At 40.5% G+C, this 27,212-nt stretch overlaps 1 protein-coding gene across 1 annotated transcript in view; it reads right to left on the reverse strand.

Annotated features, from left to right (window-relative positions):
- The window catches only part of LOC308089524 (H-2 class II histocompatibility antigen, E-S beta chain-like), a 136,599-nt gene extending 113,298 nt beyond the window's left edge, over nucleotides 1-23,301 (reverse strand). The window contains exon 1 of the mRNA XM_080434303.1: nucleotides 23,061-23,301. Within this exon, the coding sequence (XP_080290429.1) occupies nucleotides 23,061-23,250 (190 nt within the window). The 5' untranslated portion in view covers nucleotides 23,251-23,301. The remainder of the gene's footprint in view (nucleotides 1-23,060) is intronic.
- Between the last annotated feature and the right edge of the window lie 3,911 nt (nucleotides 23,302-27,212).

The following is a 27,212-nucleotide window of genomic DNA, read 5'->3' on the forward strand; positions in this document are numbered from 1 at the left end:
TTGTGTTGTTGAAGGTATTGAGTAGTGATTGGCTGGGTGGGGTTGTGTTGTTGAAGGTATTGAGTAGTGATTGGCTGGGTGGGGTTTCCATCAGCCACTTGTTATGCACATTTTTGATTTTGCGCATAAAGCCCTGAATGGAAACACATTTGAGAAAAATGTTTATATTTCGCAAAGAAAAAGGAGAAACTAGTTTTACACTGGGAAGGAGGTGGATTTGGGGGCTTTATCAAAAGAAGGAAAACAGGGAGATAGTTTTTAATACCTTTCCACATTTCCAAACCAAACATGTCTCCAAACATGCCTATGTTTCAGTTGTACCAATACATATATTTTTCTTTTCTAATAGATACCTTCAGATGAATGAATGCCACTATGTTCATGGACATGTTTTATAAAGTACACTTTAAGATAAGATCATCTCATGATAATACTCATCTACATACGTTTGAATGTGTGCAATTTTGCTGCTTCATTAACATTCACATTTTGCACTTATTCTCATGCTTTTGTCCTCATATGCAGGGACACAGAGGGCATTGTGTGCACAGCGTGTGCGCACGGACATTTTAAGGTTTGTTACTTTTTGGGAGGGTTTTGTTACTTTAATTTGGTTAATTCGGTACAAAAAAATCACACCCAGTGTGAAGTGAGCGGTGCTATTTATGAGTTATTACAGTTATTACGGTTCTTACATTTTTTACATTATTATTACTTTCATCATGCGTCTCGCTAGCCAATCACAGCGCGTCTGCGAAGTTTGAAGTTAATTTCATCATGCATCTCGGTAGCCAATCACAGCACATCCTGCGAAGCTTAGCCTATGGGCGTGTTTTCCACAGCATGGCGTCACAGCGAAAGACACATTTTCACGACGGAAAGAAAAACTTTCACCACGGATGGGTCCTAAACCCTCTTATAGGAGCGGTTGCACCGCTCACAAATTACTCCATGAAGTGTAGATGTCAGAGTTTTTTTTTCTTTTTTCTTCATCCCAAAACTGGGGGGAGATACCCCCCCCCCCCCCCCCAATGGAACTGAGTATGTTCAAACCCCCCTGCCCCCCCTCCTCCTGCGTCCCTGCTCATATGTAGCAGTTAATAACTTTATTCAACTTTAATAACTTACATGCTCAGGTGGGCAACATAGTGAAGAACTGGTTTGGAGCCAATTGTCTATAAGTTAATATGGTTCATGAATAGGACTGTTTCCAGACATCCTGATTGAAAGAAAGGTTTCACAGCCTCTGCACAACCAGCAGACTAGCAGCCCAATGGACACCAGACATTATGTATAAACACAACCAGCAGACTAGCAGCCCAATGGACACCAGACATTATGTATAAACACAACCAGCAGACTAGCAGCCCAATGGACACCAGACATTATGTATAAACACAACCAGCAGACTAGCAGCCCAATGGACACCAGACATTATGTATAAACACAACCAGCAGACTAGCAGCCCAATGGACACCAGACATTATGTATAAACACAACCAGCAGACTAGCAGCCCAATGGACACCAGACATTATGTATAAACACAACCAGCAGACTAGCAGCCCAATGGACACCAGACATTATGTATAAACACAACCAGCAGACTAGCAGCCCAATGGACACCAGACATTATGTATAAAACACAACCAGCAGACTAGCAGCCCAATGGACACCAGACATTATGTATAAACACAACCAGCAGACTAGCAGCCCAATGGACACCAGACATTATGTTTAAACACAACCAGCAGACTAGCAGCCCAATGGACACCAGACATTATGTATAAACACAACCAGCAGACTAGCAACCCAATGGACACCAGACATTGGCCCTCATTTATCAACGCGGTGCAGCCCAAATAATGGGCGTACGGCGAGATCACCGCACCTTTCGGCATTTATCAATATATCCTGACGTTGGCTTCATCCTACCGTAGGCTGAGATCTCACGTCTGGTAGAGACCAGTTGTTGACGTTGGCTGCACCCGTTTATTCCATCCTAGAGCTGCGGAGCACCATTGTCTGACTGTCTGACAGGCATCTGGACACATAATCCACTCATAAATGTATATCTACACTAATAAATAATCCCTGTGAAAATATAAAATGTTATAAAGTAATTTAAACAAACTGCTTTTGCTTTAACAGTCATTCAGATAAGATTGTAGATCTGGCTGCATTGAAAATAGCAGATATACAAGCTCAAAAGCCAGCATCGCATCGCGACGCGTTGTGAGCTTGTAGATCTGCTATTTTCAAAATATACGAGCGCTCGGGAGTTTAGACCGGTGCAGCGGCACTGCTGTTATATTTTCATGGCCACCGGGGGATCAGACATTTAACCCATGGTCCAACACACACCAGCCTTCATCCATTAATGTTCTCTCCAGGCTATCTCTCATTAATGTGGAGCGAGACGGGACTCGCCCGTCTGACGGTCCGAGTCTCACTGGGAAATGGGAATAGCCTACATGACGGCTTTATTTTAGTGTAACTCGAACGCGCACTGCTCGGTATGGGTTAAATAGATTAGATTAGATTAGATGTCTTTATTATCCACAAGGGAAAATTGTTTTGCTCAGGTCAATGCATACATTCAACAAGACAATACATAAATAAACACCACAATTAAAACACCTAGCAAAGTACTTCAATTCTATAAAAGATACAAAAATTCTAAAAATGTAAAGGAGACTTTTGTCTCTCCACACGCGTGGAGCACCCAGCATGTGTTTGTATGTTTCATGTGTGTGTGCATGTATTCAAGTCCATGGAGCGATTAGCACAGAGTCCAGCTCGTCCAGGTGCCTGTGTGTGTGCGTGTGTGTGTGTGTGTGTGTGTGTGTGTGTGTGTGTGTGTGTGTGTGTGTGTGTGCATGGGGGGGGGGGGGCATTAGCGAGCAAGTCCAGTTCGACCAGGTGGATCAGGTATTAGGGGATTTGTGTTTATTTAGAAGCCTAATGGCTGAGGGGATAAAACTGGCACTGCCCTTTGCCTTCCTAAATAGAGAGGCAGCATATCTCCTACCCGAGGGCAGGACCTGAAAGCAGGTGCTGAGATTATGAGTAGAGTCTCTCGCGATCTTTCCTGCTTTCTTCACTGTCCTCTGGTCGTAGAGATACTGAAGGGTAGAGCACTGTACCCCACAGAGCTTAGACCCCAAGGTGGTCACCCTCCGCAGCTTAGCCTTGTTGGTCTGTGAGAGCCCCCCATACCAAGCCAGGAAAGTGAAGGTAAGGAGGCTTTCTATATGGCAGATGTAGAAGCTGCAAAGGATGGGAGGGGCCACGTCCATGCGTCTCAGCCTTCGTAGGAGGTAGGTCCGCTGTTGACATTTTGAAAAGATGGCCTGTGTGTTGTCATTGAAGGTCAACCCATTGTCAATAGTGGTCCCGAGGTATTTGTAGCTGCTAACCCGCTCCACTACCTCACCACCAAGTGTCAGCTGTGGAATCGGGTCGAGGTCATCCTTCCTCCGGGGGCTTATGAGGAGCTCTTTTGTCTTTTTCACATTCAACCGGAGGTAGTGCTCCTCACACCACTGGTGCAGCTTCTGTGCTTCCTCCTCAAAGTGAGCAGGGCTGTTTGAGGTGTTGACCAGAGCAGTGTCGTCTGCAAACTTTACGGCCATGTTCGCACTGTCCGAGCCCCTCAGGTTGTTGGTATACAGTGAGAAAAGGAGTGGGGAAATCACTGTCCCCTGGGGAGCACCGGTAGATGTGGTCATGACTGAAGATGAGGAGTTGTTGACCTTAACATACTGCTCCCTTTTGAGGAGGAAGTCCATTATCCAGAGGATCATATGAGGGTCCACCTGGAGATCTTTCAGCTTGGTGCAGAGAATGTGGGGCTGCATGCAGTTGAAAGCCGAGGAAAAGTCCACAAAAAGGATCCTTGCATATGCATGTGGTGTCTCCAGTTGACTGTAGGTGGTATTTAGTACAGTTATCACTGCATCCTCCACTGATCGATTTGGCCTGTAGGCAAACTAGACGCGCTGCTTTGCCGCGCGCCCAGGATAGGTGTCCCTTATTTTAATAGCTGGCAAGTTTGGCAACCCTAACCTTGCCATACCTTAGCTTTTGCTGAACTGACGCCACTGCATGATCAGGGGTGCAGATCCCAGGGGGGAAGGAGGGGACATGTCTGACATGTTCCTCCAATAAAGTGTTTTTAAATAAATAATATCATTCAAAATCTATATTTAATAGAAGCTGATTCCACTTTTGAAATCACTCTCACATACAGTAAACAATACTTTGTGAAGGTTTTGTTTTTGCCACCCGTGTGTCCTGATCATCAACAACTGACACATAAATGAATCCACAAGCTTCATCATCATCACTTGTCCACAGAGCTGTTAACTAGTTTAATGAGTGAAGTTCAGCCAATATGAACGGATAGAAACACAACAGTGGAGCTGAAAAACGGAAAGATAAATAATACTGACCAAGGAATATCTAAACTGTCTGAATTAGACACATATTGTGTGTGTGTGTGTGTGTGTGTGTGTGTGTGTGTGTGTGTGTGTGTGTGTGTGTGTGTGTGTGTGTGTGTGTGTGTAGTGCTGTGTTGTCTATTTTAACTCATCAACATTAAATCAGATAAACAGACAAACCTAAATGTTGTAAATATCATTAACTCAGTGTGTCCTGTCAGACCCCCTGCTGTGCAGAGGTCATCTGACTGTTTAGTTTAGATTTCTCAAATCATTTGAATTTAAATACATTTATTGGACTATTTATGTTTAGTTATGCTGCAGGACCACATTGTAAACAAGTGTTTCATTAAGCTTTAATGTGTTATTCTGGGTTTAAGTTGTTTTGTGATTTTGCTTGTATATCTTTTACCAAAATCTAATCAAATCAAATCTCAAATGATTTTAATTAATGTGAAAGAATGAATGTTTGTAAAACCTGCAGTTAATCATGTGTTCATGTTCATGTGTTTGTAGTTAAATCATGTGATGTCAACCTCTAATGGATTATTTACATCATAACATTATAGTTTGTTTCATGCATTGAACATGGATTTGGTGTTTTGTTTTTTATACCAAATGTCAGACAAACTGTAATCATTGTGAACATTATTAGTTAGTTTAAAATCCTAGTGTTAACTCTATGTTGGGGATGTTATTGATGAGAAGATTCCTTGTTTGTGGTTCCCTCCTAAGTTGTAATGAGATCTGCTCCCCTGATCATGATTACATATAAATCATTACTTAATATACAGGATTGCATGTCATCAGTGTTTCCACTGTGACGGCCCGACATTGCCTAATTTAGGTCCACCCATCCCCTCAGACCACCCTAGGGTTTAGGTCCACCCATCACCTCAGACCACCCTAGAGAGTGTAGGTCCACCCATCACCTCAGACAACCATAGAGAGTGTAGGTCCACCCATCACCTCAGACCACCGTAGAGAGTCTAGGTCCACCCATCATCTCCGACCACCGTAGAGAGTCTAGGTCCACCCATCACCTCAGACCACCCTAGAGAGTCTAGGTCCACCCATCACCTCAGACCACCATAGAGGTTCTACAGTATCTCTCATGGACGTGCATGGTGTCACGGCCCGGGGACAGCACTGTGTTTTATGTGCAAAATAAGCAGCAGTCAGGTGGTCTCCACAGAGCGCGCACTGAGCACATAATGGGTTAAATTAATAGACAAAACGTATTCCATTCAGGACGATGTGATGGTATCATTCTTCACAAAGAAAGTTTATACCGTCACAGAATATGGTAATAATCCCACTGGCAAACACTGTAGGACTGCAGTTTACACTGTCTGCCAAAACGCACATTATTCTAAGGAGAGAGATAACGTTACGTTACGCACTGGGAGGCAAAGGAAACCCTGACAAATGACTTGAATTCAATGAGAGCCAGGTGGTTTATTTCATGATCCTCTTTAAACCCAGCACCCCGACAGCTGATGTGTTCATTCTATCAGCATTCTATAATAAAACATCAATAAGGTAGGAAGGTTTGTGCTCTTGACAGAAAAGGCTTTACCAAAAGTTACAGCCAGGTGTGAGATGCCAGCAATGAAGTCCAGAGACAATAGAATATTTGTGTCAGTGTGTGAGCCTCCTCTTGTTTCTATCATTCAATAATCACCATTTAACTCTTTGACTGCCAGAGTTTTTCATTAGAGTGTCAGCCCACTGCCAGAGAATTTGAGCATTTTTACCAATATTTGATGACCCACAGAATAGGTTGTGTTTTGACTAAAATGACACAATCTCAAAAGAGAGGTCTGGCTGTCTGCTTTACACAGGAAGAAAAAGTGAGTTGCTAGCATGTGCGGTTCTTTACTTATCGGCAGTTGAAGCAAGCTTGGTTTCAGCAAAATCACCCCCTTTGAAATAGAATCCTGAGAAAAGGGCCTTTTAGTGCAGGATGGTGAAAGATGATTTTTTTTCAATTTTTTTTTTCTCAGTGGCATCAGATATGTGAACCATAGTTGTTTACAAACAAATTACACACAAAATAAATAATTTTTTTTACATTTTTTTTACAGATTCAGATTTTCACAGAATAAGTTGTTTTGACTAAAATTACATGAAATATCTCAAAGAGAGAGGTGGCTTTGCTACTTTACCCAGGAAAAAGTGATATAGATATAAAAAGTTGAGAAAGTGAAGAGGACTCTGAAGCATAAATCTCTCTGTATCCTTTTATTTTTCCTCCTCAGTGTTAGTCATTCATCATAGTCAACATCAAGACAGACATGAATATACTGTATACACAATACACATAAGAGGACTATACACACACAGAAGGAGCAGACTATTCAGAAATATTTTTCCACTGAATGGTAAATTGTGTAACACTCGCCATTGCACAAGGACACTTTACAGCCAATACAAAAATATCTGGTCTCTTTTCTGTCTAGCTTCCTTTTGGTACACACCCTGCATCGCCTGGTTGGCTGCTTCTTTTTGGAGGTTCGCGGTAGCTGAGTGAGGACATGGCGTGCAACGTTGCGATCTAGCCTGCCAATGTGGTCAGTGTGGCTGACCCTACCGAGACTCTGCACAGGTGGAGGGACAATGTGCCCCACTCCCTCACCCCGGGCCCCAAGGTGTCTCGGCCTGGTCCACGACGTGATTACACTTTTCATATAGGACAGTAGACATTTAAACTTTCCCTGTGGGTTTTTTGCTCTGTAAATTACATAGGAGTTGAAGAGGCAGATCTCAAACAAGTATGCTACAAATTTGTTAGTCCACTTGATGGATTTCCTAACAAATGGATAGTATACAATATTTTGGTCCAATTTGTCTACCCCGTTCATAAACTTGTTGTAATCCCCCACAGCAACAGGCCTCTGTTGTGTCACCTGCTTGGCCATCTTATCTTTCTCTTTCTGCCACACCTGCACCTCTTCCATTCCAAACGGGTGGAATGTGGACACCATTTTGACCAGCCTTTTGTCCCGCCACACAAACACCATTGCCTCTCCATTGTGAACCATTATGTAGTCACCCACCCGCAGGTTAGAATTTGAAGCCCCACTGATGGATGGTGGTTCGCCTCGGTTTGTACGCAGGGTACCACACACATGAGTTTGCTTCTTCAGCAGAATACTACACAATGCAACAGAATTATAAAAATTATCCATAAAAAGTTTATAACCCTGGTTTGCTAAACCATCTAGAAGGAAGACAACAGTCTCAACTAGGGTACACTTTTCTCCAACATAGGGCTTCATATTGAAGCAGTACCCAGAGATGGAATCGCACAATATGTAACTCTTTATGCCGTATCTGACTGGCTTTTGAGGGTTATAAACTTTAAAATTCAGGCGACCGCGGAACAGTAGTGTACCTTCATCAATAGAGATGCACTGATCCGGTTGGTACAAGTCCTGGAATTTCCCCACAAGATAGTCCAACACTGGGCGGATTTTGAACATCTTGTCCCCACTCACATGGACAGCGCTGTTGTCACTAAAGTGCAAAAACCTCCAGATGAGCTGAAAGCGGTTGCGAGACATGGTCCGGCTGAAGAACGGTGTAGCGATTATCTCTTCTGTTGACCAGTACATCTCCAGTTCTGGTTTGTGCACAATAGCTGTGAGGAAGAAGAGACCTAGGTGTCCATGCCAGAGCTCTGGCATAGGGCAGACTCTCAGTTACAGTTTTTATACACTGCTCTGCATACAAGTTTGTTTGTAGGACTATTCCCTCCAGGAGCTCATCTGTCAGGAAAAGGGATATGAAGTCAATTGGATCTGTGGAGTCCAGATCGGCAGCAGGTCCACGAGGTCCAGGGTGTGCAGTGAAGGGAATGTCTCTTGGCTCCCAGTTCACGTCACTCCAATCGGCATCTACAGCTGGACCAGGCCTGCTTCGCTTTCGACCTGTAAATTATAGAAAAAAATAATTACTATAAAATACATACGTTTTTATTTGTGTCATGTGGTGTTCACAAAAAGAAACGTGTTCTTACCTCTCTTTTTACTGCCACGAGGTGGTAATGGCTGCTCCTCCTCCTCCTCCTCCTCCTCCTGCTGCTCCTCGTCTGAAAACACATAGTAACATTTAGAGTAGTCGGTAAATGAATCAAAAAGATTTCTCAGGCTGGGCCATGACTTTATGATGTATATGATAATTATTCTTACCTCCATGAGATGCAACAGCACCAAAACCAGCTGGACCAGGCGTGCTTCGCTTTCGACCTGTAAATTATATAAATAAATAATTACTATAAAATACATATGTTTTTATTTGTGTGGTGTGGTGTTCAGAAAAAGAAACGTGTTCTTACCTCTCTTTTTACTGCCACGAGGTGGTAATGGCTGCTCCTCCTCCTCCTCCTCCTGCTGCTCCTCGTCTGAAAACACAGTAGTAACATTTAGAGTAGTCGGTAAATGAATCAAAAAGATTTCTCAGGCTGGGCCATGACTTTATGATGTATATGATAATAATTATTCTTACCTCCATGACTGCCATGAGATGCAACAGCACCGAAACCAGCAGGACCAGGCCTGCTTCGCTTTCGACCTGTAAATTATAGAAATAAATCATTACTATAAAATACATACGTTTTTATTTGTGTGGTGTGGTGTTCAGAAAAATAAACTTGTTCTTACGTTTACGTCGCTTGTTACTGCCACTAGGTGGTAATGACTGCTCCTCCTCCTCAGTCTCCTTCTCCTCGTCTGAAATCACAGTAGTAACATTTAGAGTAGTCGGTAAATGAATTAAAAAAAAGATTTCTCAGGATGGTCCATGACTTTATGATGTATATAATAATTATTCTTACCTCCATGAGATGCAACAGCACCAAAACCAGCTGGACCAGGCGTGCTTCGCTTTCGACCTGTAAATTATAGAAATAAATAATTACTATAAAATACATATGTTTATTTGTGTGGTGTGGTGTTCAGAAAAAGACATTTGTTCTTACGTCGCTTGTTACTGCCACTAGGTGGTAATAGCTGCTCCTCCTCATTCTCCTTCTCCTTCTCCTTCTCCTTCTCCTCGTCTGAAATCACAGTAGTAACATTTAGAGTAGTCGGTAAATGAATTTAAAAAAATTCTCAGGCTGGTCCATGACTTTATGATGTATATGATAATAATTATTCTTACCTCCATGAGATGCAACAGCACCAAAACCTCCATGAGATGCAACAGCACCGAAACCACCAAACTCTTCATCATCTGAAAACACAGTGAAAATCAAATCAATTTAGGCATCTAGCAGACGCCCTTATCCAGAGTGACTTACAATAAGTACACATCAAATTTAGATATAGTATAGGTACATCTATCTACTGTCAGTAAAATGACATCAAAGAGAACTTTGACAACTCTTGTTTACATGACATCAAAGTGAACTTTACATGACCTTACATCAAAGGGAACTTTGACAATGATTGCTTACATGAACCGATGAAGATCCACAACATGATCTAAACGTTGTTGTTGTGGTTGTTTACAAAACCTGACCGTATCCCTTTGATGTAAGACAGTTCAGGCACATGCAGAGGAGGGGAGGGGGTTTGCACCTGCTGTTTCCACCCCCCCAAAAAAATGTATTTTTTTTGCCCCCCCCCAAAACTTTGTGGTAAAAATAGCAGATCTACAAGCTCACACTGTGAGCTTTTCGTTTTTTTTTAAATAAATCGCATGGATAGATACAGTATATAAACACTACGTTTGGTTGTGTTTGGCTGTATAAAAAAAATCTCAAAGCTCACCACACCTCTGCTTGTAGATCTGCTATTTTAGTGCAGCACTCAATAAATCGCATTGATAGATACAGTATACAAGTAAGACGCGCGAACGCTGGAGGCGAACGCAGATAGATACAGTATATAAACACTACGTTTGGTTGTGTGTGGCTGTATAAAAAAAGATCTCAAAGCTCACCACACCTCTGCTTGTAGATCTGCTATTTTAGTGCAGCACTCAATAAATCGCATTGATAGATACAGTATACAAGTAAGACGCGCGAACGCTGGAGGCGAACGCAGATAGATACAGTATATAAACACTACGTTTGGTTGTGTGTGGCTGTATAAAAAAAGATCTCAAAGCTCACCACACCTCTGCTTGTAGATCTGCTATTTTAGTGCAGCACTCAATACATCGCATTGATAGATACAGTATATAAACACTACGTTTGGTTGTGTGTGGCTGTATAAAAAAAGATCTCAAAGCTCACCACACCCCGGCTTGCAGATCTGCTATTTTAGTGCAGCACTCAATAAATCGCATTGATAGATACAGTATATAAACACTACGTTTGGTTGTGGCTGTATAAAAAAATCTCAAAGCTCACCACACGTCGCCTTGTAGATCTGCTATTTTTAGTCCACCACACAATACAGCGCATGCATAGTTACAGTATATAAATACATTCATTTGATTTCATCTCAAACACGATACAAATGTAAATCTTCTTACCACTGGTAGTCTCGAAAATAGTAGGACGTTTGATCGCCTCGTCCTCCCTCCGGGGTTCCCAAACTTCATCAGCCTCGCCGGGGTCTGAACAATCCGACGAAGGTTGGGAAGGCTGCGAGTTGAATGGGGATTCAAGGGCCTCACGTTCACGGAGCTGTCTGCCACTACGGTGTAGCTCAGTAGCGGGCATGGTCGTCGTGGTTTCAGCCTTGATCCGAACAACAGGTGCCCCCTCTTTGTCGTCCTCATCAGATAGGTCCTCATCAGTCTCCGGTAGGAGTTTTTTCTGGACGCTAAACACCATCGTGTCCTCCAGTGTTAGCTGACGAAACTGGTCCGTTCCGTGAGATGCAGTTCCAGCTCCGGAGCTGCGCGCACCGCGGCGGGGCTTGCCACGGGAAGTTTTGCCACGGCCACGGGTAGTCGGTTTGCCACGGGGATTGCGAGGGTTGCCACGGGAAGAAGGGAAGCCACGGGATGGGAAGCCTCTCGGAGAAGGGAAGCCTCGAGGAGAAGCGAACCCTCGAGGAGAAGCGAACCCTCGGGGAGAAGGGAAGCCTCGGGAAGTGAGGCGTTTGCCCGGTGCCTTCGGCATGGCTCAAACTTTTTTAGTACACAAACTACACAAAGTCACAAACTAACAAACTAAACTCATGAGTAGCAGTATACTACTAGTCAAATCAAAATACTAAATATACAACTAGTCTAATAAAATAAAAAAATAAAAAAACTCAACTCAACTACTAATCCGCTCTGTCAACAATGCTCAATGCTCTCGCTCTCTCTCTCTCTCAAGACTGCACAGACACTCGTACCTACACCCACGGTGACCAGCTGTAGAATGAGGGCTTTTATTTGTTTTTTTTTTTATCACGTGACTTCTGGTTGTTGTCACGTGATCCAAGGGACACAGACAGTGTAAAAAGGTGCGGACAAGCCCCATCCAGGTTAAACCACAGAAAACACAGAATCTCGTCTTTCTCGTCGACGGCTTGCTGAGCCATTAAGAGAAAGACGAGAAATCTCGTCAAGGGCAGTCAAAGAGTTAATAGTGAGTAGTTTTGGGACAGTGTGCGCTCCAGGTGGAGAGCTGCTCATTGGACAGGAGCCAGCCGGTGATGCCCTGCGTCTCTGGTCGTTCTGAAGTAGACTAGCCTATGGTAGTTTGTCTGTAAACCATCTATACAGTTAGCCGTAGATTACGACTCTCATAAACGCATTTTATGATTCTGACATTTTCAATCTACGAGAGTCGTAGCTACTATCCCCCCATTTCCTACTGGACTTTCAGCCCCTAGCCCGTAGGGTGTCCAAACATGTACAAATGCAAAATAAAAGGTGCTTACCCTCTGGCCCCAAATGTTAACTCACACTACAGGGTTCTAGTGCAATGTAATAATCCATATTATTTTGATAAAGAAGTGTTTTAATCCTGTCTGTCTGTCCCCCCCCCCCCCCCTCGTTTACTTCCTGTTTACATGTAGTGTAATTCCGGATGTCCTTCGTCACTACTGACCATTGGGAATTTCCAACAGAATCGTCCACAGACGGGATTAAAACACAAAATCCAAAGAAGAGCACAGACCGGGCGCTACTGTATATTTTAAGACATTATCATTATCATCTTTTCAAAATGACAAAGATAAATCTTTAATAAGATATATGTGTCTGTCATCACCAGACTGCAGTTGTTGACGCTGTAAATAGACAGTCTTGTGATGACAGCTGTGTTTTTAACGTCTTAATACGTTGCTGTGTGGACAGAGATATGTTTGTAAACGGGGCCGTTTAGACACAGATCTTAACCAAAACAAAAAATCTAAGTTTATTTTAAAAAGTACCCGAGTACGTGTGAACGAAGCCTGAGTCCCTTCATCATCAACATGGTAAACTAAGGTTTGTCCTTGGTGTGACCTTGTGGAAGTCAAAGTGACTCAATGTGACACAATGTTTCTCCTTCTTTTATTGATATTCAAACCAAGCAAATGAAACCCACAATCTAACGGCTAAACTTCAAACCATTCATGGTCAGGGGTGCAGATCCCAGGGAGAAAGAGGGGACATGTCTGACACAATAAAGTATTTAGAAATAAATTAAATCATTTAAAATACATATTTCAAGATTTTGTTTTTGGCACCGTGTGTCCTGATCATCAACAACTACCAAATAAATGAATCCACAAGCTTCATCATCTTCATCATCATCACTTGTCCACAGAGCTGTTAACTAGTTTAATGAGTGAAGTTCAGCCAATATGAACGGATAGAAACACAACAGTGGAGCTGAAAAACGGAAAGATAAATAATACTGACCAAGGAATATCTAAACTGTCTGAATTAGACACATATTGTGTTCTTAACTTTAGTAAAGTTTGAACAACCTTTGTTATTGTTGACATTAGTTTGTTTCATATATTGAAAATGGATTTGGTGTTTATTTAATGCTAAATGTCAGACAAACTGTAATCATTGTGAACATTATTAGTTTGTTTAAAATCCAAGTGTTAACTCTATGTTGGTGATATTATTGATGTTCCCTCCAGAAAGTCATTTTTTGTGGTTCCCCCTTAAATTAAGATCTGCTCCCCTGCTCATGATTACATATTGTAAATGATTACATTACAGTCATTTAGCAGACACTTTTCATGTCATTGTAAAGAGACTTACAATAAGTGCATCAACATAGATAGGCAAGAAAACTACTAATCACCAGAGGTCTGAAGTGCATTCTCTTCTAAAACAAGCAACTAAGAGTATACCTAGAGCTAAGTTAAAAGTGACATATATCAGCTATACCTACTTTATTAAACAGATTAGACAAATAGAAAAATTAAATGAGCAAGAGCTAAAACAAATAAGTGATGATTACATATAAATCATTACTTAACATATATGATTGCATGTCATCAGTGTTTCCCATTCATTTCTTAGACTATGGCAGCCCACCATTGTCTAATTTGGGAGGACCCATCACCCCAGACCCCCATAGAGGGTCTAGGTCCACCCATCACCCCAGACCCTTAGAGGGTCTAGGTCCACCCATCACCCCAGACCCCTAGAGGGTCTAAGTCCACCCATCACCTCAGACCACCCTAGAGGGTCTAGGTCCACCCATCACCTCAGACCCCTAGAGGGTCTAGGTCCACCCATCACCTCAGACCCCTAGAGGGTCTAGGTCCACCCATCACCCTAGAGAGTCTAGGTCCACCCATCACCCCAGAGAGTCCAGGTCCACCCATCACCTCAGACCACCCTAGAGGGTCTAGGTCCACCCATCACCTCAGACCCCTAGAGGGTCCAGGTCCACCCATCACCTCAGACCACCCTAGATCATTTATTTAATGTTTCAATATAGTTTAGAACTGAAATATTATGTTTGTTTTTTTCTGACGACAGAAACTATACAAAGTAATGTGATGAACCGCCCACACTAATTGGGACTCCCTCTTCCTTTGGTGTGTCGCCCAGGTGGCGCCTAAACCCTGACCTTTAACCTCACAAAAAAAATGTCTATAAACTTAACCCTAATCTTAACCTCACCTCAAAACCACGTCGACCTGGGCGAAACACTGGGAAACTCCACACTAATTATTGTTAGCCTTGGCTGGCCAATTACCATTTCTAATTGTTTAAAAGAGACATCTGTGAAAAAGGTTGATGATGTCATCATTATGCTGCTGTTATGATTATTTAAAAGGTTGATGATGTCATCATTGTGCTGCTGTATTTAAAAGTATTTAAAAGCTGAATGGACACACATGTATTGCCTCCTCTCTCCACCTGGGGGCTGCGACGACTCTCTGTTTCTCTGAAAAACACACCCAGGTGTTCTGTGAAAAGACAATAAACCAATAAGAATCAGAATGTATTAACTGTGTGAACATGTTAACACTTTAGAATAACCCTACCTTATAATAGTGAATTAATCATTCCCAAATTATTAATTAATGTGTTATTCATGACTTGTTAAATGATTGTTAGTGGTTAATGATTTAATGATTTAAAATTATGCTATAAATAGTTAATAGATCATGAACAAGTTATTAGTAAACTAGTTAAAAACCTAACCTCCCAGCAGCCTCCCTGCAACTACAGTAACCATCAAAGTAGAAACAACTCAGTCCATTCAAACAACATTTGACCAATACTTTGTCAATAGTGTATCTTAGTAGGAAGGGCAGCTCAGTTGGTAGAACACTCTCCTTTGGACCACAAGGTCCTGTCTTTGATCCTGGTAGTGATGGAATGATCAGTGTTTTCAATGAACTGAATCATTGGGTTCTGTTCACTGAAATGTTGTGTTCAATGAACTGAATCATTGGGTTCTGTTCATTGAAATGTTGTGTTCAATGAACTGAATCATTGGTACAGTTCACTGAAATGTTTATTTCAAATGATTGGTTCAGAGTTTGTCTGCATTGTGTCGTCTCTTCACTGAACTGAATCACAGGCACTTCTTTTCCTGACTGAATCACCCGAACGTCCTCTCAGGCTATGGGATCTAAACTCCTGCATCTGAATGTCCTCTCAGGCTATGGGATCTAAACTCCTGTGTCATGTAAAACATTTTTATATTTGATTGATGATGATTTGTCCAAACTACCCCCCCCTATCTGGCCACATTGTCATCAGTGTTGTCTGATACAACAAATCATTTGATTAGTACATTTGATTATTAGATTCATTATTAAAATAAATGAAGAAGAAGACACAAGATAATGTGAATTCACGCGACCGGGATGGTTTACCAGGCTAGTTGTTTCACTTCTTACACAAGCATGTTGTTTTGTGTATGTTTTATAGTTCTATATACACTTTTATACTGTAATGCCCCACTCCCTTATATGGAGTTATGGGAGTGTGCTCTGCTCATGCTGTTCCCTCTAGGTGAACAGGGTGGGGCAGTCTATCTACTAATGGCTCATTGGAGAGCACCTGGGCCCGGTGCCTCCAGGAGTGTATAAAAGCCAGCCCATGATCGGTCTTGATTGAGATCCAGAGGAGAGAGGACTGTGTCCTCTTCAGCTGCTCCCCATGCTTTTGTTCTGTTCTATTTGATTATTCTTTCCATCCACACACCCTTCCACTCATCCACACTTAACACCACTGATTCACTGACTCCACACCTCATTGGATCCTTTACTGTTATGATGTCTCTTTATGTTCAGTTATCTATAAGTTGCTTACGTTAGTTTAGTAGTTAATAAATATCTTTCTTACACTTTCCATTGGGCTAAAGATCGTCATTGGTTGTCGGCACCAGAATACGACCTGATAGAAGAAGAAGAGAGACAGTTAAAACACACACACAAATAAATCGGTCGTCTAAACTGGTCTAAACCGGTTAAGGTTCTAAACCAATATAAACCAGTTTAGGTTGTGGCTTTACATGTTTGTTTGTTTGTTTGTTTGCATTTCTGTGAGGGTTCCACATGTCATGTGATCCTCTGTTGATCTGACCTCATTTATTCCACTGTTATTATAACAATTAATGAAACACGTTAATGAAACATGTTAATAAAACATGTTAATAAAACATGTTAATAAAACATGTTAATTAAACATGCTAATTAAATATGTTAATTGAACATGTTAATTAAACATGTTAATCACCTCGTTTCTTCCACTGGAAGTAGATGAATCCAGACAGGAACAAGACCAGACCCAGAACCAGACCTGATGCTCCCATGGCCACCTTGTTCTTCACTGACTCTGGCATGGAGTCATCTGACAATACAAATATTATATTAATGATATGATATATTATTACAGTAGATTAAAACACCTTGTTCTTCACTGACTCTGACATGGAATCATCTGTCATTTTGGATTTGAGCTAAAACCATTATTTTATACTTTGGCTATTAAAAAATAGCAGATCTGCTATTTTTGAAAAATCGTGAACATTTTTGCAAATCTTTATAATTATATACTGTATATATATGTTTAAAACATTTTTTTTCAACTCAAATCTTTGCTTCTGGGGGGGATTTGATGGGGATCAGCAGTAATTTTGGGGGTCCTTGACAAGAAAAAGTTTGAAAACCACTGATATAAATACAAATAGTGACAGCATTATTTGGTGTCAGCCCTGGTACCATTTGCAAACTTAGGACCAAGTTCTGTGAGACTGGTGAAGTCAACAAGGAAGACAACAACCCAAGACCCCTTGCTTAACTGAGGAACCATAGATTTACAGGCCAGATTTGCACAACGGAACCAAAGACAGATGTCAAAGTTGCAGGGCCCATGCTCAGGTGCCAGTCACACCTGTGACTGGCACACACCTGCCTGCAAATGGTACCAGGGCTGGCATCAAATAATGCGTAATCTGCGTAACGGAACACCAGCTTCACTTGCCCTATTGCACAGGCCTTATCCTGAAGGGACAAACGTGGCATCTTTCCATGGGGGCAGTGTTGCTGCTTGGAGCATACACACTCCAACTCAACAAAGTTGCAGAACCCATGTTCAGGTGCCAGTCACTCACCTGTGAGGCATTCACACACCTGTGACTACTGGCACACACCTCTCAGCAGGTGTGTGCTGGCAGGTTGCTCAAAACAAGAGCGATTACCAACAGAAGCATATTGGGTGATTTTGGCACATTTTTTGGAGGCGCTACCCACACGTTTAGCTGTGTTGCTCATTCCACGAATGCCCAATCCTTACAAGCTGTACCTCCTTGTAAAGGTGACTAATCAACGATAAGAATGATATAAAACACAATACCAATTGGTATTATTAAAGGGGAGATATAATTGACCGAAGTTAAGTTTCCGAACTTCTTTTGAGCAGTTTATAAGACCAGTTCCATCTCTCAGGACTGTTCTCATACTTTAAATTAATAAATGTTATAAATTCTATAAGTGTCTTTGTACCTGCAGCCATTAGTAAACAATGATCATTATGGAATTTTCAAAAAAATAATTTAATCGACGTAGATCTACGTCAATGGCAGGAAATGTGTTAAAACAGAGTGTAGTGTAACACTTACATTAGAATACAGTAGATTACAGTACACTACAGTAGATTACAGTAGAATACAGTAGATTACAGTACACTACAGTAGAATACAGTATATTACAGTAGAATACAGTAGATTACAGTAGAATACAGTAGATTACAGTAGATTACAGTAACTGACCCCAGTCTATCTTGATAGGCGCGGTCAGGCTGGGATGTTCCACCATGCATGTGATCTTCTCTCCTGATCTGTAACACACACACACACACACACACACACACACACACACACACACACACACACACACACAGGATGGTAAGGGGCAGAAGAAACTTAGTAACGAGATACACACGTAATAGCGTATTCCTGTATGTGTGTGTGTGTGTGTGTGTGTGTGTGTGTGTGTGTGTGTGTGTGTGTGTGTGTGTGTGTGTGTGTGTGTGTGTGTGTGTGTGTGTGTGTGTGTGTGTGTGTGTGTGTGTGTGTGTGTGTGTGACTTAGTATTATTAGCCTACCAATTAATGGCCCATTTTCAGCAAGTGAGTAACACGTGTTTTATTTTTAAAGAATATATGTATAAGTGTCTACTAAGTGTATATTTCTATGTATAGGTGTCTGTTAGGTACCTGGGTGTGTACTCCAGGTAGGAGTGGTACTGGTAGTACCAGTAGAGGTGTGTATTATATGTATAGGTGTCTGTTAGGTGTGTACCTGGGTGTGTACTCCAGGTAGGAGTGGTACTGGTAGTACCAGTAGAGGTGTGTATTTCTATGTATAGGTGTCTGTTAGGTGTGTACCTGGGTGTGTACTCCAGGTAGGAGTGGTACTGGTAGTACCAGTAGAGGTGTGTATTTCTATGTATAGGTGTCTGTTAGGTGTGTACCTGGGTGTGTACTCCAGGTAGGAGTGGTACTGGTAGTACCAGTCTCCATCAGACAGCTCATCGGTAGAGGAGAGACCAGAGGTCAAAGGTTCTTGACCTATCCACCAGGTCACCAGGATCACTTTAGGATAGAAGTCGTAGCTGCTGCACCTCAGCATGTGAGTGTGTTCACCACGACGAGGGGGAGTCTCTGACTTCAGTCTCACTTTGGGCTCCACTCCTAAAAAAGATGATTATCATTATCATTATCATTATCATTATTATTATCATTATTATTATCATCATCATTATCATTATCATTATTATTATCATTATCATTATTATTATCATTATTATTATCATCATCATTATCATTATCATTATCATTATCATTATCATTATCATTATCATTATTATTATCATCATCATTATCATTATCATTATTATATATCAGTCATAGGAAAATGTCATTATCATTAATAATTGTATATCATCCAAATGAGATCCAAATGATCCAGAAAGCTGCAAAACGCTTGGTCATCAACCAGCAAAAATGTATCTCCCCCGTTCTCCTCTCCCTCCATTGGCTCCCAGTTGCTGCCCTCACAGAGTACAAAACACTGATGTTGGCCTACAAAGCAACCAAAGGTATGACACCCCCATACAGGGGTGGACTGGCCATTTGGCGTACCGGGCAAATGCCCGGTGGGCCGCGGCCCAGTGGGCCACTGGGCCACCCAAAAAAAAAAAAAAAAAGGTTTTTTTTTTTTGCTCTTTTTTTCGCTCCCATTGTAGGATTATTACGGTCATTTCAGGGTCGCGTGGCCCAATTATTAGTTACATTAATGTTTGGGCTGGGATGCTTTCCAGCAGGGGCCTCAGTGCGGCTGCAGAGTTCATGTGCAGGGCTGAGCTGAAACAGTGAAACGCTTGTTTGATATTATACTGTTTAGACTGATGATAGGTTCTTGGTTTACTTATGACTATTTATATGCATTTGATGTATTACCTTGTGTTTTCCTTGCTTACTGTAAATCACTCTTTAAGAGCGTCTGATAAATGCCTACATTGTAAATTGTAACTGTAAGTGTCAGTGTTTGGCCACCAAATGGCAGCAGAGATATATAATGTAATTTAAACAGAGTTACAAATGTTCACGTTATAAAATATATATTCAAAGATTTGCACACATTGTCAAGATTAAAAAAAAATAGCAGATCTACAAGCTCATCGCGCGGCACTCGGTGCCGCGCGATGAGCTTGTAGATCTGCTATTTTTTAATAGCTAAAGAAATCTAAAATGACAGAGATGCGTCCCCGGATTGAATGGGTTAAGGGGTCCAGGCCTGGACACGCTATGAGGTGATGAGTGTTGAGTGCTGCTCTGAGATCAGCTCACCTCTCTTGTTCAGAACAGAGGAGTAGGAGAGCTCAGTGTTGCGTTTGCAGAATATCTCTCGTTGTGCTCTCCAATAAGCCAGTGTTCCAGGATCTTTATTGAGGCGCTCTGCGTTCTTCACACCAAACTCAGTGTATCCAACCCACTGATCTACTCTACTGTCCCACCTGAGGAACTCATCACCATCGAAATTCAATGACTGTATGTACTGTATGTCCTTCAGCTCACTGGAGTTAAACACACAGCGGTGAGCCTGATATAACACATATCCATCTGGAAATAGACAATTAAAAATGTATTTAATGTTCAGTTCTATTATCATCTGTATAATATCAACACTAGGCGAACTGCCCCCTATCGGCCAAATATGTCACTACATAAAGTCTAAAATAGGTTTGTGTGTGTGTGTGTGTGTGTGTGTGTGTGTGTGTGTGTGTGTGTGTGTGTGTGTGTGTGTGTGTGTGTGTGTGTGTGTGTGTGTGTGTGTGTGTGTGAGCCACAGCCACAGAGTAATAGGAGGAAGGCGGGGCTACTAGCAGCCAGTGGTGGAAAAAAAGTACTCAAATGTTTTACAAGTAATTAAGTAAAAGTATCAATTCTGCAATATAGTAATACTCTGTTACAAGTAAGTCCAGAATTCAAAATGTACTTGAGTAAAAGTACAAAAGTATTGGTATGAAAATATAATTTAAGTACCAAAAGTAAAAGTACTCATTATTGTGCAAAATGTCCCTTTCAAGTTTTCAAATGTATGAAAATCCTTATAGCAGATCCAATAGCAGATCTACTAGCTCACAATGCGTCGCATCACAACACATTGTGAGCTTGTAGATCTGCTATTTTCAAATGGCCAAAATGTATATAGGGCTGAAGTGGTTAATGTATGTTTTGTAATAATAATCAAAATCTACAAAGCAAGTAGTAACTAAAGTTTTAAAGTAAATGTAGTGGAGTAAAAGTACAATATTTGGATCAGAGATGTAGTGGAGTAGAAGTAAAAGTATTGAAAACTGGGAAGACTCAAGTAAAGTACAAATACCTCAAAATTGTACTTAAGTACAGTACTTAAGTAAATCTACTCAGTTACTTTCCACCACTGCTAGCAGCCCACACACTGACTGCAAATCACTGTGAGAGACGAGGGAGCGTCTTCAGGTGAATGGGACAAGTGATTAAGAACCATTGGAAGCTAATTAAATAACAATAGAATAGTTAATGAGTGGGGCGGGGCCACTCAACCCCCCTCCTCCCCAAAGCTACATTTACAGCAGGAAGCCACATGGGAGGAGCTTCACACAACTGATTCAGTTGTGTGTCTCATGTATGAAAAACATACTATATAGCCTACGTTAGTGTGTGTGTTCATGTATGAAAAACATACTATATAGCCTACGTTAGTGTGTGTGTTCATGTATGTAAAACATACTATATAGCCTACGTTAGTGTGTGTGTTCATGTATGTAAAACATACTATATAGCCTACGTTAGTGTGTGTGTTCATGTATGTAAAACATACTATATAGCCTACGTTAGTGTGTGTGTTCATGTATGTAAAACATACTATATAGCCTACGTTAGTGTGTGTGTTCATGTATGAAAAACATACTATATAGCCTACGTTAGTGTGTGTGTTCATGTATGAAAAACATACTATATAGCCTACGTTAGTGTGTGTGTTCATGTATGAAAAACATACTATATAGCCTACGTTAGTGTGTGTGTCTCATGTATGAAAAACATACTATATAGCCTACGTTAGTGTGTGTGTCTCATGTATGAAAAACATACTATATAGCCTACGTTAGTGTGTGTGTTCATGTATGTAAAACATACTATATAGCCTACGTTAGTGTGTGTGTTCATGTATGTAAAACATACTATATAGCCTACGTTAGTGTGTGTGCTCATGTATGAAAAACATACTATATAGCCTACGTTAGTGTGTGTGTTCATGTATGAAAAACATACTATATAGCCTACGTTAGTGTGTGTGTTCATGTATGTAAAAGTAAAACATACTATATAGCCTACGTTAGTGTGTGTGTGTCTCATTTATTCCCCCGTCTAGCGTACATGTGAAACTCAGAGGTCACTCATTATCACATGAAAAAGACTATTGAAGTCCACATTCATGCCCCCCCCCCCAGCCTCTCCTCCTGCATCTACATAGTTGTATCATCTACATAGTTGTATCATCTACATAGTTGTATCATCTACATAGTTGTATCATCTACATAGTTGTATCATCTACATAGTTGTATCATCTACATAGTTGTATCATCTACATAGTTGTATCATAGTTGTATCATCTACACCTCACCTACAGCTCAGGCTGTACAGAGCAGATACTAATGCATGGATTTGTAAATTAAACATTAAAGCACCTTGAGCACATATTCATGTTTACTAAAAATACATATTATTTAGAAAATATGTCACCATAAAAAACATAAATGCTTAATATACATGTTTAACCCATTTAGCACAGCACTCGGTGCCGCGCTATGAGCTTGTAGATCTGCTATTTTTGAAAAATCATGAAAGTTTGCGCAAATCTTTGAATATATATATACTTTTAAAGCAAACATTTGTAACTCAAATATTTGCTTCTGGGGATTCTAATGTCTTCTAAATCCTAACATAAAAAAAAGAATAAAAAAAAAACAGATGTTGCTATAATATCAGTGGTTCTCAAACCTTTTTCATGATTTCCCCCCCAAAAAATAGCAGCTCTTGCGCAGCACTCGGTGCCGCGCTATGAGCTTGTAGATCTGCTATTTTTGAACAGCCAAAGAAATCTAAAATGACAGATATGTGTTCCCGGATTGAATGGGTTAAACATTTTCATTAATGTTAAATATATTTAACCGTTTTAGTTAATAACTATTGTGTTCATAGTATTCATGTACCTTTCACTGGTGGTTTCTTCAAGGCAGTGAGAATGGTGTCCAGCTGGCCTTTGCAGTAGTGCTGATCACCCACAGCATATGCATAACCTCCTGTCATGGTCATAGGATCTACAAACGGAGGCTGAGGGAACACCATCTTCCCTTTGTTGTAGTCTGCGTACTGCAACACTTCACCATCCAGTCCCATCATCCACTCTTTATATGAGTCTTTAACTGTGTCTGAACAGCTAAAGAATTGAATGTGCTCATGAAACACTGGAAATAAAACAAAGATGACATTAAATACAAATAACAATCATCATCATCATCATCATCATCATCATGTGCTTCATCATCATCATCATCATCATCATCATCATCATCATCATCATCATCATGTTAAACAGTCATGAAGTATCTTCCTGTCAAACATTTTATTCAACAGATTTAAATGTTTTTATAATATTATGAAACAGATTCATAATGATTTATTTCAGGATGTGAACATAACATTATATAATATAATGTAATATAATATACAGTGGTGGAAAAAGTACTCACAAGTAAAAGTATAAATACTGCAATGTAGAAATACTAGCTGTTACAAGTATAAGTCCAGAATGTTTTATTTACTTGAGTAAAAGTACAAAAGTATTGGTGTCAAAATGTACTTAAAGTACCAAAAGTAGAAAGTACTCATTATACAGAATGTCCCATTTCACAAGTTTTCAAATGTATAAAAATCTTTTGAAAATAGCAGATCTACAAGCTCAAAATGCGTCGCAATGCGACGTATTCTGAGCTTGTAGATCTGCTATTTTCTAATGGTCTAAATGTATATAGGGATGAAGTGTATGTTTTGTAATCAAAATCTACAAAGTAACTAGTAACTAAAGCTTTCAAATAATTGTAGTGGAGTAAAAGTATAATATTTGCCTCTGAAATGTAGTGGAGTAGAAGTAAAAATAGTGAAAATTGTACTTAAGTACAGTACTTGAGTAAATTGTTGAACATATGGAAATGTATTAGAACGTAATTTATGCACAGCTCACTTTAGGATATAGGCTTTAAATTATTTTATCACTTGATTTGCCTAAAGAAAGAATATGATATTGACTGACAGGTTGAAATGACTGCTGAGGTGCACTGGAAGGCTTGCAGCAGGCAGTAAGATTTGATAGATTTAATGCAAACGTGAATCATTTGATTTTCTCATGTATTTAACCTGATGTTATTAATGATTTAATGTACTCATGTATAATTGCTGATAATATGCAGTATAATTGCATTTACTGAATTATGCTCAGGTATAAGACACATCTTGGGGGAAATTTAACCCCCCAGTATGCCCATATATGGCCATGCTGAATGTCGGTGCAAGGTGCAAAGTAAGTGTTTTGTGTGTGTGTGTGTGTGTGTGTGTGTGTGTGTGTGTGTGTGTGTGTGTGTGTGTGTGTGGCTGTTGAAAAAGGCACAACTAGAAAAAGTGCTCCTCGGAGCACAGGTCTCCGCCAGGTCAGGTACGTTATTGTGGCCTCCTGGTGGCACTATAATAGGCCAATGTGAAAAGGGTGCCATTTATTCTTAGGTCGTTCACGGCAATCGGACACTGCATTCATGATTTGAGGCATTTTGTTCCAAAAATGTGTTTTGCTATATTAGACCTGCTGGTGGCGCTATAACAGGCCAATGTGAAAAAGGGTGGCATTTCTTCCTTGGCCTAGTGGGAATGTGTTTGTGAAATTTCACGGAAATTGTTCATGATTTGAGGCATTTTGTTCAAAACGGACCAATCCTGCAAATTTTGGAAGCAAACCTTAGCCAATGAGGATGGAATATGGGAAATCGGACAGATCCATGTTGATCACATCACTATAGAGATACTGTGTACCGAATTGCATGACTATGGATAAAATATGTAGGAGTAATGTAAACAAATGAGTTTTGTACAAATCGGCCTCCAGGTGGCGCTATAACAGGCCCATGTGAAAAATCCAGGGAGTGTGTGTGCACAGTTTCGCAGCGACCGGGCCAACGGTGCCAGAGATTAGCTGGTAACACACGGACAGAACGGACGGACACACACACACACGGACACACACACGGACGGACGGAGGGTAAAACATACTCTCTCGCCATGCCTTTCGGCACCTCATTCAGGTAGAGATCTAAATGGAACCTCCTCCTTTTTAATCTAAATTCTAAATTAGTTTAGGACAAGCCTAACTTAAGACATTTGTAAATCTGACCAGACAGACAGGAAACATTCCTAGATTTCATTTCTATTTGTATATAGTATTTGTATTTTGTATTGTTAAATACACATCTGTAATCCCACTATGAACTGAGCAAATAAAGGGAAGCTTTTAATCTTCCAAAAAGCCTCATTTTCTGAGTTAGTGCTATAGAGATAAATAGACTAGGTTTCTTCTGAAGTACATCACCACGCCCTTGGTGAGTATGGGAATTTCAAACTAACAGCTGATACATTACTGATATAATACACACCTCATTCAGGTAGAGATCTGTAGCTGATGCAATGATTGATGCAATGACTTGTGAGCAATGACTTGTTTTGCAATGACTTTATGCTCTGATTATGTGCAGTGGTTTTGCATGATGGTATAAATGTAAATATGGTTTGCATGGTTTGGCTCGCTATCCCTGTGTGAAGTGGTAGGCATAAGCCTGCTAACGGGGTCGAGTTTGCTCTGAAATCACCATGGTGGGGAATATGTTGTTCCTCCATCGCCACGGGTAAATGCAGTTTTTTATACGTTTTTATAATTGACGCTTCTGTGTATAACCCGTTCAAAAGGTCCCTGAGGTTCTGGGATCTCCTGTCTGTAATCACACCGCTCCCAACAAGGTTTTGTGTGTGTGTGTGTGTGTGTGTGTGTGTGTGTGTGTGTGTGTGTGTGTGTGTGTGTGTGTGTGTGTGTGTGTGTGTGTGTGTGTGTGTGTGTGTGTGTGTGTGTGCGTGTGTGTGTGCTATACCGCTTGCCAAGGGTATTATAAATAATAACACTATGAATAAACTGTATGTATATTTGATATATCAATATAACAGTATGTTATTCAGTATATAATCAACAGACATAATGTTTATTTATATTAATAACAATATAGATATACATTTCATATATCAAAATATATATAGAATGTATTTATAACAATATAAATATACACATATGTTTTAATAATATAAATATAACATTATAAATATCCATGTATTTTATATAAAAAGAGTACATCTAAGAATGCATATTTTATATAATAAGAGTAGATTTATAACAGTATCTTTAATATAATAACATAAATATAATGTACTTACTTCCTGGGATCGCTTTGACATGAAGTACAGAGGAGAGGATGAGGAGGGTGGCTGTAATCTTCATCATCACTGATCAGAACTGAACTGAATTTAATAGATGAGAATAAACAGATGAGAATAAACAGATGAGAATAAACAGATCAGAATAAACAGATGAGAATAAACAGATGAGAATAAACAGATGAGAATAAACAGAAGAGAATAAACAGAAGAGAATAAACATAAGAGACTTGAGTACAGGTATTTAGTTACTTTCCACCACTGCTTGTGAACATCTATAATCATGCACTTTATCTGACAACGCATCCTGTACTACTTGAAAGCAATACTGCACTTTATACACAACTCACTTTAGTATACACATGTGACCCACCACTAGCCTGGTAAACCCTCCCTCCGGAAATCTCATTTCCATTTGATTTCAGGAGTGAGTCTGGCCTGATCGCCCATTCTGCAATATTGGCTGTGTACACCAACGGACGAGCCTATCAGCGTCGTCGCACATCATTCAGTGATTGACAGCGACAGTTGGCCAATCAGGTGGCAAGTTCGAGTGAGCCCGAATGGCACCGAGTGCAGCCTGAATGCAGCCGACAAAACACGAACGGCAGCCATCTTTTCTGTCCGCTATTTTCTCCGCTGTTTTTTTACTTCAAAAAGCTCTCAAACTTCTATTTTGAGGCACGGAATTTACTTATAAGATATCGTTTGGATAGAATTTAGTTGTTTAACTTCATATATGTGGTCAATTAATCATGACAGAGCCTATTTAAAAATAAAAATTCAGAGAACCGGCCGGGGCGGGCAGTGACACACATGTATCCGAATAAGGCAAACTA

Source organism: Gymnoscopelus braueri (assembly GCF_963280865.1).
Source record: "Gymnoscopelus braueri genome assembly, chromosome: 7".
In the NCBI taxonomy this organism is placed as follows: domain Eukaryota; kingdom Metazoa; phylum Chordata; class Actinopteri; order Myctophiformes; family Myctophidae; genus Gymnoscopelus; species Gymnoscopelus braueri.